Here is a 14,441-nt window from a genome sequence, read left to right on the forward strand (position 1 = left end):
TACATTTGCAGCATTCTATGTTACGTAATCAACTGCAATGCTTATAATGAGAATAACAATTATAATGATAATGAGATGATTATGATTGTAATGATGATAATAATGATGATGATGATGATAATAACGATGACGATGACGATGACGATGACAATGATAACGTTGGACGACGAACAATGATAACAATAAATAAAATTAGTGGTAGTAATTAATTAATCGAAAAATCTCTAAATAACGCGGACATTAATCAATCTCGATACCTCTTGAACTTATACAAGCATGGAAGAAATAAATACTTAAACGAATGTTCCGAACCAGTAATACTCGACAAAAATTACTACAGCGGTTGCAAAATTACACAGAGATTGTTAACACAATTTATTTGCAATAACTTTAAATATATATTTATAAAAAAAATAAAAAATAAATATATATATATATATATATTTAAAAAAATATTTAATATATCATTTTATAATGTATTATAATTGGAAAATAACGTAGGAGAAATTCTCCAATAAATTAATTGAAAACAAACAACAAAGTTATTGCAATAAAGTTGATCTGTCTCTTATATTTCTCTGCGCCATTATATCTTGGACTATCTTCAGTATGGAAAAATGCAAGTTATTTTCATAGAACGTAGGCGTCGAGTCTCGCCTAGTTCGATGAAAAAAAAAGAGGGGGAAAAAGAAATAATCGTATCGTTTGTGAATTAGTTACACCGCTTATCTCGTTAAGATGCAATCAACATAAAAAGTAAGAGTAATCTTACGCACACTTTATCTTTTATATTAACGGATTAGGATAGATTAGATCGAGCTCGACGTCTTCATGCTGAAAAACGTGAAAATAAGTCCTTACAAGTTTCTGCGATTAAAATTATCGTCCCGTCGGATCTGTACGACCTTTTTTCGTAAATAGACAAACCTTACCTTTCAGCACTGTCAATAAAGAGAATACTAATTGTTCGTTCGGATCAGAAGGCTGTCATTTCTTTTTCGCAGGATTTCTTTGTGGTGTAGATGGTCTGCCTGCTTGGCCGGTATTCATACCACCGTATTGATACTTTGCTTTCTTCTCTGAAGGTTTCAAGATCTACATATGAAAAGAAAATTACAGATTTTAAATTTTCGAACATATAAATGTGATGGTTGCTTGTTTCTTTTTCTTTTTCTTTTTCTTTTTTAATAAATGATCATTACCTGGAAACTGCACATCAAAGTTTCGTCGACGCTCATCATGCCACCAGCATTGTCAAACTCTCCACAATAATTAGGAGCAGAAAAAAGGGTGACTAATTGTCTCTTAGCAAAGAACTCGTAACCATCTTCGACAACTTGATGAGCTCTACATATTAAATCCATGTCGTGTCGATTTAAGAACTTGGACACGACGTCTGGACCGAAGGTGAATGACACACCTCTGTCGTTTTCACCCCAACCCTGAACAAGTATAATTCAAGAATACAAAAAGTTTGTTTTACTCTCAAAAAAGAAAAAAAAAAAAACGTTAGAAATTCGATTCAATTAGATTTATTTTACCTGAACGTCTTTATCGGGGTCAGACCAAAGTAAATCACAAAGAAGACCAGTATCAGGTACGTCGGTGGGTCTCATGATCCTTTTGATTTGCTCCATACTCTACAAAATTCAAATATAAAGATAAAATCCAATATTATAGAATTAACTAAGGTAAAAATTTATTTTTCAAATAAAAATTTAAAAATAAGGTCACCTGAAGATCCGGACTGAGGCCACCATGACAACAGAAGATCTTTTCATCGATAATTGCAGCTATTGGTAGACAATTAAAGCAATCGGTAAATGTCTTCCAAAGCTTTATGTTATACCTCCTTTTGCATTCATCATAAAATCCATATATCCTATTTATGCTAGCACATTCATGATTCCCGCGCAGCAGGAAGAAATTCTCTGGATATTTGATTTTATAGGCTAGCAAAAGACATATGGTCTCGAGCGATTGCTTTCCACGATCAACGTAATCACCGAGGAACAGGTAGTTAGCCTCAGGTGGGAAGCCACCGTACTCGAAGAGCCGCAATAAATCCGTATATTGACCATGAATATCACCGCAAATTTTAAGAGGTGCTTCCAATTCCAATAATATCGGTTGTTGAAGGAAAATCTCACGGGACTTCAAACAAAGTCCACGTACTTCTCCCTCCGACATCGTCACTGTCTTCCCCGGTCTGCATCCTCTTACTGTGCTCACATAAATTTCAATAAATTATTCTAACGATCTTATTAATTAATTATTCTCTATTTCAATTAGCCTACGACCAATAGCAGCATTACGATATTAACAGCATCGAGCATACTCTATATTTAATGCATATTTGTTTCTTTCTTTCCCCCTTGTGGGTTGGGGATAGAATATAACCACAGTATACTCAGCTGATCATAAAAGACCACTAATAGGGGTTGAGTGTTGAGGTTGACAATTTAACCTTATAAAAACCCACTTATTACAGAAACTTCAAAAAGAAAAGTCAGATTCATTAAGTGCAAATAAGAAATTTCTGAAGGAGAGTGGAACCTATCCTGGATTATAAATGCCAATGGATGGATATATGGATGTTTTTTTCTTAATTTAAATAAATTGTCAATATATATTTTTCCTATATATACTTTTTTTCATTATAATTCATTTATTTATCATACAAACGTATCTTCCTAGGAGATTATGAATTATATAGTAGCAGAGAACATACTCTCTATCTAACTCATTTATATATTATACTTTCTATTTTTAAAAAATCGTCAATATTATTTCTATATACTCTTTTCATCTAATTCATTTATATTAAAATTAGCGTATGATCTATCTCCCTGGAAAATAAATGAATTATATAGCACAGCATAGAGCATACTTTCTACATAGAACGTATAGATCTTTATTTATCTTAGAACAATCATCAATATTCCTCCCATATACTCTGTTCACCTAACTCATTTATATTGAAATAATCATAGAACCTATCTCTCCTATGAAACAACAAATTTGAATTATAAAGGTTACTCCATTAAGATTGTGTTATGTACACACACACACACACACACGAACGCACACATGCAGGAACGCACGCATATAAAAGCAACGATTGAGAGAATCTATTATCATCGTCCACCTACGACAATAACGATATTCATTCTAGAACGAAGAACGAGTTTCATATATTCTGTCCATGTTAACAAAAATTTTATTCAAACGCGACGTACGTGCGTTCGAGTTATAACGTATAAGCGAATAAATGACCTTGCTTAACTAAAAATATGGAACATAGAAAGAGAAAGAGAGGAGAGAAGTAAACGTTTCGCGTATATACACACACACATGATAATAAAGAGTCATTATGTAAAAAGCTAACATAACAGCGATCTCCTCGTGACAGGTAAAGATGCAAAAGAACGCGTAACGATCGATGATGCTCGTCCACGCGAACGATACTTTAACGTATATTTCGCGCCTTGTGGAACAACGATATGATGGGGAATGGGGATGAGGGAAAGTCAAGCTTGTATATATCGCAGCAAACGTGTTACGACGCTTTTAGATCATTTTCTTCTACAACGATCCTCTAATTCTTATCAACGTTTCTTATTACGAACATGATGTCATTTCTAACGTTATTCTAATTATCATTATTATCACTACGTATTTCTTCATTTTACCGCGCTCGATGTATTTATAGACGTAAAAGAACTTTTATGACGAGCAGGAATCAAAATCCATCGTGAATGATATTGAAAAACAGCTTATCGTTCAAATATGCACATTCAAATAAATAAGAATGAAATCTTGGAGAATTCATTTCTTTGATTAATTTTTTTTACATTTATTAGTTTGATTTCTTGTTTTTGAAAGAACAAGGTTATAACAAAAAAAAAAATAAAAAAAAAAAGGAAATGTGAAAATCGAATGTATGTTCATGTAGAGCGACTAAAAAGAAGTTAAGGAAAGTTCCAACCTTGTGATATTTTGGAATAAAAAGATTTCTTAGAATTATGATTATGATTGGCATCGTTTATTATCGACAATAAGAGAACGATAAAATGGCAAAACTTTGTAAACGCGTTATAAAAGCGTCACTCGTGCTGCAATTCTTTATAAGCAAAAAACTCTTATGTGTATGTGTATTATGTGTCATTTATTTATTCGTGGACGTGCGCTTGTGTATACATACGTATATATATGTATACATATATTCCGTTCTACGCTTAATCAAATAAACTTTTCCGATACTACGTTAATCAAGATGAATACGATATTTACATCGAAAATTTATTCTGCTGGTTTGACTTCGTTTTTATAAACAAAAAATGGCGCGATAATTAAAATTAAAAGAACCCTGAAAGAAGTCATAGTACATAAAATGGAAGGGACAGAGAGAGAGAGAGAGAGAGAGAGAGAGAGAGAGAGAGAGAGAGAGAGAGAGAGAGAGAGAGAGAGAAGAGAGAGAGAAAGAGAAGAGAGAGAGAAAGAGAAGAGAGAGAGAGAGAAAGAGAAAAGAGTGAGAGAGAGAGAGAGAAAGAGAAAAGAGTGAGAGAGAGAGAGAGAGAGAGAGAAACGATATTGCTAACCGGTTTTCAAGACAACCTTTCATGCTTCCGCCATCGTCCATGCTGTTGTAAATACGTATCTGCGCGATCTTTCGAGCGCGAAAAAACGGAGGGATGAAAGGAATAAGAGGGGCAAGAAAAAAGTATAAACCAAAACCGAATAATGTTACAATCTCTTTGGCAAAAGTAAATTTTGCGTCTACCACGATTACTATAAAAGGACGCTCGAGATTAAGCGATATTAGGTGAATTAGAAAAAAAAAAAAAAATAAAATAAAATAAAATAAAAATAAAATAAAATAAAAATATGAATATAAATAGAACGGAGTATAGCAGCAACTACTTGAATTTTGGTTCCTTGTAATATATGCCTACCGACAAAATCCGACGAGAAAATATCTTTTAGCTTGGCTTTCTTCTGTATCTGGTCTTTCTGCGTGTTGTACACTTTGAGGAGCATCGAAAGGGCCGACGACGCACGTTGTGCACGAATGTATCGAGGAAAAGAGAAAGAGAGCGAGAGAGAGAGAGAGAGAGAGAGAGGGGGAAAGGAGGGAGAGAGAGAGAGAGAGAGAGAAAGCAAGAGAGAAAGAGAAACAGACAAAAATCGTTTTTCCTAGTTATTAAAAATAAATAAAATACGCCGTTAAACCGTTAAGCTAGACAAATCCCGAATATTATAATTCCATTACAATATATTCGGTATAGTTAAAGAAAAAAAAGAGATCAATATTCATCGCATTTTTTCTCTAACTATATATTTTTCTTTTTCTTTTTTTTTTCTTTCTTTACCGAAAATTTCCTACATATGTACGTAAAAGACGTTGTACTAGAAATAGATATGTATGTAGAAGCGAGCGAGCAGCCGCTAAACTGTTGGAATAATCAATCTCGATCTTGTTGGATTAATCGTACGAAAGTAAAATGAAAAATCATAAAAGTGGGACGACGCGTACCGTTCGATCCGTCGCGCTCGCTCGAAAAGAAGTTGTATACACTGGTGTTGCTGCTGCTGCGGAATAATACGCGATACGATATTTTTCTGTTGGATTTAACGCGATTATTTCATACGGATAAAAGCACGCTTCTTGGTGAAATCGAAAGCGAAGTTATCGTTAATAATCTTACACTCTGATCTCTCACGAGTGCTCTTTCGTTATCACGTACCTTCTAATAATCTTTGTATGAGGCTGTCGATGTTCAAGTCGACATCCGCCATTTTTTCTCGCCACTGACTAGCGCACTAACGCTCGTGCAATGGTTAGTAGGAGGGACTACTTCGGCACCTGCCTGTTTTACTTGCGCGTTTACAGAAAGAGAGAGAAAACTTATAGACGTATATGCTAAACGTGTTGCATGCTATACTCTTATCGACTGCTGATACAGACATTTTGTTGTTCTTTTCTACTTTTTCTCAATCTTTTTCTGTTACTCGCTTCCTCTTTCTCTATCGTTTCTGATTGGCTCGTCTTACTCATTCTCGCTTATGATTGGCTAATCACTTTCACTTTCATTCTGATTGACTTATTTTTCTCACTCTTACTTCTTATTGGTCAATCACTCTCACTTCTGCTTCTGATTAGCTCGTCTTTCTCATTCTCAATTCTGTTTGGTTCATCTACTCAATCTTGTTCCTGATTGGTTCGTTACTCTCTTTGTTTTTAATTGGTTAATCTTTCTTTATTACCTCACTCTTTTCGAACGTAAGCTTGTAAACAGAAGACAAGAAGCAATATGTTTGAAATGAAATAAGAGAAATATATCGAATCAAGAAAATGTCAAAGTATATCACACTTTATTTATATAGATTTATTATTTCATTGCTCCTTGCGTTCTTCAGTATTATGTATTTCTTTTTCAAGAATTCTACGTAATTCTTATGAAAACATATTTGCATTTTATCATCATACCATGCAATCATATGTTTAAATGACATAACATTTAACATCTACATTATTTAGTTCTATTAAAATTGAGAACAGTATGTTTCCGTCACTTTGATCATATCAATTAATTCATGCATCACTCAGATGATTCAAGAAATGTCTACTATAAAAATTGATTGTAAAATTCACAATAATGTACATTTTCTTTTTAACGTGAGCTGTTGCAGTATGACCAATGAATAAAGACAATCTAGAATTATATATTTAATATTATCTTAACCATATTTTCGATGATAATCTGGAGGAGGATCTGTATAATCTTGTTGAAGATTGAATAATTCGACATGATTCTTTTGCAAATACTGTAGAAAATCATGAAAATGTGATAGCAATAATTGTATGCTTCTTTCGTCTAAAGTAGTATAGGATAACATTCCGCCTAGTCTAACTGAAAATAAATGGAGATAAAATTGTAATGTAAATTTTAGTCTTAAAATATCTAGATGTACATAGAAAATATTTAAAATCTTTACCAAATAATCGAAGTAAATGAAATGCACCATACATTTGACTGGGCAAAACATCTGGATTGTCGTTCAGCATCTGTATAAATTGTGGACGTTCCCATTTATATAATAATTGAAGACCTAAAGTAATATTGAAGTAATCCCTAATGCCTTTTGTTATTTCCATAACACTTTCTCTATAATAAGTATTTAGAATTAAACATATTCTAATAATATGTCCTGTAACATAAATAGTAAGAAGTTATGGCAGCTAACCTGGTAGCTTCAGGTTTTCCAACTGATTTTGATTCTACATAATCATCTAGAATTTTATCAACTGTGTTTTTAACAGGCAAGACTGGTAATTTATGATGTTTTAATATTACTTCCGATTCGTCTATTAGAACAAATTTTAATTCTTCCGGTATCTTAATTTTAACTTCTACTTTTGTAAGATATTCTTCATTTTCACCAGAAGGTTCTACTCGGCTACAATATAGTTAGTTTTTGTAATTGTTATATGATATATTTCCAATAAATGATAAATCTTATCTATGACGAACCTGCGTTTTTTGCGTGGTCCTTCCGTTGTAGTATCATGAGATGATGAAGGTGTAACAATACTACTTGCACTTTTATTAAGACGACTAATAGTTTTATCAACATTTGCTACTGGTGTACTAGCTCTACTATCAGTATCTTTTTCTCTACCAATATCACTTCTTCGTCCTTGAGTTTTAGAACCTGTACTACCTTTTTTATTTTTCTGTGCACTCTGTTGATTAGAATGTGCTCGTTGTACCTCCCGTTGTCTTTGTACATTAGCTTCATTATATTTCAATACTCGACTTTCTGGCACCCATTCATCCCAACTAATAATTCATAAATATAAATTAAAACTTATAATAACAATAATAAAAGTAATTTTCTGTTATACTTGCTTTTTATTCCAACCAGCATAATGAATAAAATATTTGATTTGTTTTTCCTTTGTAATAGAAAATTTTAAACATTTAGCTTCATAAATCAAGGGTCCATGAAAACATAATACTTTCTCACCTGTTTAACAGAAAATAACAAGACTTTTGTAGAAATCAAACGTAGATGACAATTTAACATAAATAAATTATTATTCTGGTTATGTAATAATAAGAAAATATACCTTCTTGAAATTTACACTTTGGAGGCATCTTAATAGTTTGTTGAATATTAATGTTGCTATCGTTTCTTTACCAATAGAACTAGTCAAATTATCATTCTTCTCACAAACCTTCTGACAAACCACTGTAGATTTTTTGCACAAAAATATAAAATGACAATTTTCATTTATTTTTACACATTTATTAATTTATTTTATAAAATTATTTATATTTTTCACTTTATAGAAACATGCAGTTAGCAATTAACGACAAACAAATTTATTTCGTCTAACCAATCACAACACTAGAAATATAAAATATTAGCAGTGTATATATATATATGTATGTATGTAAGTATATACATGTTTTTTTTATTTTTTCATGAGAAATCGCCCAGTGCCCACTTGTATGCTTATTCGGCCGCGCCCTATATATGATGATACGATTTATATTAAATTGCTTTTACGAAAACAATTATTATACAATATAATGATAAATCTTACATACAATAATTTTATCAAATAATTATATAAAAAAGACAAATATTCCATTTTGTTCGAGATAATTATAAGTTATAATTAAAGATATGCTTTCATATCGATATGAAGTAGGTAAACAGTAGGTAAGCAGTCGATAATTCGATTGTCGTATATTGTGAACACAGCCTTAAGGTTGTTCATTTTCCCTAGTTTTATAATAAGTTACGTCACAATGAGAAAAGGCATAATTCTTAACTGATTTTAATAAACAAGGTCTCATTTTAAATACGAAGGTTTAATCTAGAATTTCGTTTTATAGAATTTTTGAAAAAGCTTTATTTTCTTTGAAAACAAATTTGCTAAAAAATTATATTTATTTAAGAATAGTTTATATACAAATAAAAAGCTTTTTCAAAAATTCGAGCAAACGAAGTCCTAACCTAAATCTTTGTCTTTAAAATGAGATTTTGATCATCAAAATTGATCAAAAATTATGCCTGTTCCCATTGTTGGCGTAAATTCTGTTTTTAACATTTTTCGCGAAAAAAAGTTTTGTACTGTGGCGGCTTTAAAAATTAGCGGCGAAAGAGAAAACGCTCGTTCCTCCACTATTGATTTTCACATTGCATTGAATAGATATATATATTATCCATGATCGTCATGAAGTAGCAATTACCTGCTTGCGTGTGTACGTAAATAGCTGATGCTCAGATTTTCAGAATCTCTGGTAAATTAATCTCTCTTATCAGAAAATTCAAATTATGAACGAAACAAAAATTTTCCCGCAAATCGACCATTGTATAAATATTACACGATGCCCAAAGAGATGGCACGCAAAATCGTGCCACCTCTTGGCAAGTTATGTTATCCTATTAGAAATTTCAAATTATGAACAAATCGAAAATATTTTCTGCAAATCGAGTTTTATATTACGATCATATAATGACAATATATGTGTAAAATATAAATATAACAAAATTTGTTTGAATACCCCTACCGTCATCTAGCGTGGATACCTGTACTAAATAAATATTTTCAGAATTTGTACATATATGTCTGGCACCATCTAGCGTGGAGATCGATACTAAATAATTATTTTAAAGTCTTTTATACACCTCGCGCCATCTAGCCTGTGGAGCGGTACTAAATAATTATTTTGAAGTCTTTATACCTCTCACGCCATCTAGCGTGGGTACCTGTACTAAATAAATATTTTCAGAAATTGTCTGGCACCATCTAGCGTAGGGATCGGTACTAAATAATTATACTCCTCGCGCCATCTAGCCTGGGGAGCGGTACTAAATAATTATTTTGAAGTCTTTTATACCCCTAGGGCCATCTAGCGTGGCAGCCTGAATTATATTTTCCCGCTTTTTATACAACGACCTCCAATATTGTCATGTGCTCCTGTTACAAAACGCGCATTTTTGCGACAATATCACGACCGATTATAGACATCCTGGCTATGTAATACGTAGAAAAATACATTATATTCGATAATTATAGAAGTATTTGTTTTACAATATAAATTGTCATAATATATATAAATATTATATATATTTAATATAGAGTATAATATAATACAAATATTTAAACAATAGTACATTCGCTTAAACATTAAAAAAAACTGTAACATGCAAGAAACTTAAAATAATTTTCATTTAAAATTCCAATATTTCAAAATCTTTATCTCGGGGTTATTAGCCTTGTGCAATATAAACATAAACGATCTTTTTATTAACTTCGACAATTATCGAAATAGTTTTCTTTTGCACTCCAACGAGTAAATATCAAAGCTCTCTCAGTATGCCTTTCCTGTAAGTATCAACGAAGAGTTAAAGGAAATATACTCCTATATCATATATTTGTTAAATAATATATAAAATTTATTTTCTTTTAGATTTAAATTTTGAATTGGTGGTCCTTGGCAACATGTGACGTCAACAAAATCGAATCTCTGACTTTGATTGAATCAATCTTCCTTTGTTTCCGACGAATAATCATCAATATCTTAGGATATCTATGTCATATATTTCTTGAATAATTTATACAATTTCTTATTATATCAGTGATACTAATAATTTTATTTGTATTTTTCTGTTTCAGAACTTCATTGCAATCACGCATAGCATAGAATGAATTAATCGACTGTTTGTATCGCTTAAATAAAAATATCGTTAAGTAAATGTAGTGTTTGTTCGTTCGCGTTCGCGATTTAAACAACAAGTGTTCTTGCATCGACTGCGTGCAATGCAGTCGTTAGAGTCAGTGTTTATTCGCAAAGGTGTTTTGCTCTTTTAATAGTCGCACAGATTGTATTTATAAAAGACAATAGAGTTTCACGAAGTAAATTCAGTGACCGTCCGTTAATAAATAACTATCGCGGATTAGAGTCAGTGCATCATTAAAGAGGATCTCATTCAATTTCAATGTCGATCTACCTCATGTCAACCACATGCTAGCTACGAATTATCCATCCTCAATTTCGACTTAAATCGTGGACGAGTGTTTTGGAGCCATCGCAGAACTTCTTAAGTAGTGAGTGAATTTTTAAGTCCCTCCAATAACTCAATCATGTCGAAAACGAAAGATCCGAATCGGCACGAGTGATCGATTGTAATTAATTAATAAAAGAGCATTTAATGACTACGAATAAATTTCTTTGTAGATTTACTCGTGAATGGTTTCTTATTTTTTTATTTATTTATTAGATCAAAATAGAGTCTTCTTGTTTAAATACGTTTATAATTATTTGAGATTTTGAATATTTTAATACGTTTCTAAATATTTTTCTCGCGTGGATATAGTAAAGAATCGATATTCATGAGTTCTAATAAAGAATGAACAAAAAGACAGTGGCGATCGATAGTCTTTGGATTACAAGTGAAATTATACATGATTTTCTTATAATAATAAAAATACTGGCTTGTAAGAAAGAGCATGAAAAGATTTGCTTTATATTTTTAAATAACTATTAATTAAATATTTAATCAATTTTAATTGATAAAAGAGAAGTCTCAATAGAATTATAGCTTTTGAAAGAGAAAAGTCGAATAGAGTATTTTTTAAAAAAATAAAGAGACTTGTAAAGTCATATTCCGTAGTCCTAGATGATAAATTAATAAATTTTTAGCTCAGAATTTTCAGCAATTAATATACTAATTTTAATTTCTCCTACGTTGAGAAAAGGTATCTCTCAATAAGATAGTAATCAATTTCTATCCAAAAAGATACGGTTTATATTTTTTAGATGCGTTAGGATTGTGTTAAGATTTTCTTCCATATCTTAGAATTTGGAATCAAATTTTATTGTTACAGTTTTTGAGTAATAATCGATTAAAATAGGGCACAAAACAAAGAAGAGGCTATATGTAGAAGAGGCCACCACAAAATGTGGTTCGAGAGTGCAACTATTAGGCCATTTCGAGTTATTTTCGATGGTTCACTAGAAATTTTCGAGTATCTTTCTTAATCATATTTTAATTTTACGATGTTATCACTCAAAATGCTGTTATAATGATGGATAATGTAGGGGTTAATTTAAAAAATTAAGACGACGTAATATTCCATTTCCAGTTCCATATTACCACGCGTACGCGAATAGAAATATTTTATATTTTATACATTTTTATTATTAAAATCGACACATGAATTTTACACATTTTCTCTTTTCTAAAGTTCAATTAAATTCATTATTTTATTCTAATAAAATCTAGTTCTATATTAAAATCATATATCTACGAAACGTATAAGTTATGGCAATTATGGGGCCCACTGAAAGTGCATTGAACCAATGTGCACAGAAAGCTGAAGCCAAGATCTCTAGGATTATTTGATATTTTGGATTTTTATTATTAAAATCGAGTTTCATACATTTTTCACTTTTTTTTTCTTACAGTTAAACTAAAATCATACTTTTATCTTTCATAAGTAGTATATTTCTTATTTCTATTATGTTAAAATCATAATCACGTAACGTGTAAAATATAACAATTATGGGGATGAATTAAATTTGCACTGAATAAAGATGCACATGGAGCTGAAACAAGCAGAACGAGCATTTCTTTTATTTTTTTTTTTTTTTTTTTTTTTTATCAGATTAAATTAAATTCAGAATTGTGTCTTTCATATAAGTAATATACATATTCTTTTTTTTTTTATTTCTTTTTAGCTAATTCCATTCAGCTAGATCCTTCGTCGAGTTCGCGATCAGTGGATCGCGAACTCAGGAAAGTATAATTAATAAATAAGATTATTTTACTAACATTTGAACAATGCACAATATACGACAATTGACAGTTTTAAATACACAGATTTAGATTTTTGTACGGGAGGTCATAAATGGGTTTTCAGATGCAGCAACGTCCACGTGGTGAGACCTAAATCGATAGCACTTGTGATATATCGAAATTTTATAGAATGCAAGTATTATCGAGCGAATGAATACACATTTTAATGCTTTTGCAAAATGTTTTTTTTCTAATTCTAACTAATGACATTAATGTATTTTCATTTTACATTGATAATCATACTTCAATAGATAAATGAATCGGATATACTAGAATTCTAAAATAATTTCTTAGAGAAACGTACAAACAAGTTTTCTATCGCACTTATGTTCGCTGTTATTCCTATTTATTCTTATTTACTCTTATTAATTATTATTATATAAATAATCTCGGGTGGGATCTATGGGTAGAGCCTATAAGTGTGGACCTTTGTGCGGGCTGCTATCTCAGCATCGTTATAGAGCTGATTTCTCCTTCTATTCTTCATCTTCTTCTTTTCCAGAGATCATCGAGGGATCATCGAGGAATAGATTCATCTGCGATTGGATAATTCCGATGTATCGTCGAATGGCTCGATTTGTCATCGATTTTTACACAAGGATATGAGAAGGATAAGAGAACACTCTCTTATCGGCGAGCACAGACGTAGATGTTCGCGGGCGCGATTAAACTTCGTTTCGATTGCTCGTATCACCCCGAGAACGCGGATTAGAGCAGAGTAGAGTCATTGTTTTTCTAACACTCACATGAATATTCGGACTCGATTAAAAGTCCTACCATGGACTTCGTTTTATTTAATTTGATTAGATTACCTCGTGATCCGGGATTTTAGAATAGAGTCAGCGTTATTTTAACACACATGTGAACGTCTTGGATGCGATGAAAAGTTCTACCGAGGATTGCGCTTTTATTGTTCAAAATTCGAAAAGCACGAACGGTCGTGTTTAATAATCCGTCACGTTTGAATATAAGGGTGTCGGATGGTGGAGCTATTTGTAAGTGGGATCTCATACATCTCCTATTAGTTAAGAAGTCTAAAGCTCCCGAAACGGACAGGCATCGCGGATCGGTATAGCGGAACATGGATTTTAGAGTAGAGTCAGCATTATCCCGTGAGTCTCCATATGCAGCAACTTCCACGTAGTGGGACCTGGGTCGATAATATTTGCGATGTATTGAAATCTTATGATAAATACGCAACGCAAGTATTACCAGACGAATGGCTGCATAATTCAATGTATTTTCAAATTCTCTTCAATTTAATTCTGATTATAATATAAGTATTACAATTATAATATACTAACGTTTTACATTGTCAATAATACTTTTACAGATAAATAAATAAGATATAATTAAATTCAAAGATAATTTCTTTAAATTAGCAAATTTATGTACTAATTATGTACTAAGACGGACACTACTATAACAAAAAAGATATATATATACATGAGAGATTGAAATATTAAGTTATAGCTTACTAGACTACTTACTTTACCTACAAGAAACCGATTGTTATTTATGCATAAGAGTATATACTACAAGCTTATACACTGATAGGATAG

At 31.6% G+C, this 14,441-nt stretch overlaps 2 protein-coding genes and 1 long non-coding RNA gene across 8 annotated transcripts; 1 reads left to right on the forward strand and 2 right to left on the reverse strand.

Moving 5' to 3' along the window:
- Nucleotides 1-362: 362 nt before the first annotated feature.
- On the reverse strand, nt 363-5,938 carry LOC124428695 (serine/threonine-protein phosphatase PP1-beta catalytic subunit). Of its 4 annotated transcripts, none has more exons than XM_046973057.1 (6): nt 5,748-5,938; nt 1,735-2,222; nt 1,542-1,640; nt 1,203-1,442; nt 933-1,095; nt 363-834 (listed from the first exon to the last, which is right to left on the reverse strand). In XM_046973057.1, the coding sequence occupies exons 1-5, from the start codon at nt 5,797-5,799 to the stop codon at nt 988-990; spliced, it is 987 nt and encodes a 328-aa protein (XP_046829013.1). In that variant the 5' UTR covers nt 5,800-5,938; the 3' UTR covers nt 363-834; nt 933-987. The 4 variants fall into 4 exon arrangements, with proteins under 4 accessions (XP_046829013.1, XP_046829014.1, XP_046829011.1 ...); XM_046973058.1 differs by lacking the exon at nt 5,748-5,938 and adding an exon at nt 5,537-5,738; XM_046973055.1 differs by lacking the exon at nt 5,748-5,938 and adding an exon at nt 4,956-5,155.
- A 420-nt stretch (nt 5,939-6,358) lies between these two features.
- Nucleotides 6,359-9,372, reverse strand: LOC124428694 (mortality factor 4-like protein 1). 3 transcript variants are annotated; one of them, XM_046973053.1, is made up of 7 exons: nt 9,267-9,372; nt 8,135-8,256; nt 7,914-8,031; nt 7,536-7,844; nt 7,249-7,461; nt 7,000-7,169; nt 6,359-6,914 (listed from the first exon to the last, which is right to left on the reverse strand). In XM_046973053.1, exons 2-7 carry the CDS (start codon nt 8,160-8,162, stop codon nt 6,742-6,744), a joined length of 1,011 nt encoding a protein of 336 aa, XP_046829009.1. In that variant the 5' UTR covers nt 8,163-8,256; nt 9,267-9,372; the 3' UTR covers nt 6,359-6,741. The 3 variants fall into 3 exon arrangements, with proteins under 3 accessions (XP_046829009.1, XP_046829008.1, XP_046829010.1); XM_046973052.1 differs by lacking the exon at nt 9,267-9,372 and having other exon boundaries at nt 8,135-8,418; XM_046973054.1 differs by lacking the exons at nt 8,135-8,256; nt 9,267-9,372 and adding an exon at nt 8,032-8,093 and having other exon boundaries at nt 7,914-7,960.
- A 1,426-nt stretch (nt 9,373-10,798) lies between these two features.
- On the forward strand, nt 10,799-14,233 carry LOC124428697. The gene is made up of 2 exons (XR_006943256.1): nt 10,799-11,128; nt 13,382-14,233. It is a non-coding gene; the product is annotated as an uncharacterized LOC124428697 (long non-coding RNA).
- The last annotated feature ends 208 nt before the right edge of the window (nt 14,234-14,441 follow it).

The sequence above is a fragment of the Vespa crabro genome, chromosome 13, assembly GCF_910589235.1.
Source record: "Vespa crabro chromosome 13, iyVesCrab1.2, whole genome shotgun sequence".
Lineage (NCBI taxonomy): Eukaryota > Metazoa > Arthropoda > Insecta > Hymenoptera > Vespidae > Vespa > Vespa crabro.

Excerpts from the sequence above, each read along its gene's own strand:
- LOC124428695 (XM_046973056.1), bottom strand. The coding sequence starts at position 5,040 with ATGCTCCTCAAAGTGTACAACACGCAGAAAGACCAGATACAGAAGAAA. Across the intron at positions 1,641-1,734 it reads GCCTCAGTCCGGATCTTCAG|AGTATGGAGCAAATCAAAAG; the intron begins GTGACCTTATTT and ends TGAATTTTGTAG. Across the intron at positions 1,096-1,202 it reads CTTTGATGTGCAGTTTCCAG|ATCTTGAAACCTTCAGAGAA; the intron begins GTAATGATCATT and ends TTTCATATGTAG.
- LOC124428694 (XM_046973053.1), bottom strand. The coding sequence starts at position 8,162 with ATGCCTCCAAAGTGTAAATTTCAAGAAG. Across the intron at positions 8,032-8,134 it reads AAAGTGTAAATTTCAAGAAG|GTGAGAAAGTATTATGTTTT; the intron begins GTATATTTTCTT and ends TCTGTTAAACAG. Across the intron at positions 6,915-6,999 it reads TCATTTACTTCGATTATTTG|TTAGACTAGGCGGAATGTTA; the intron begins GTAAAGATTTTA and ends ATTTATTTTCAG.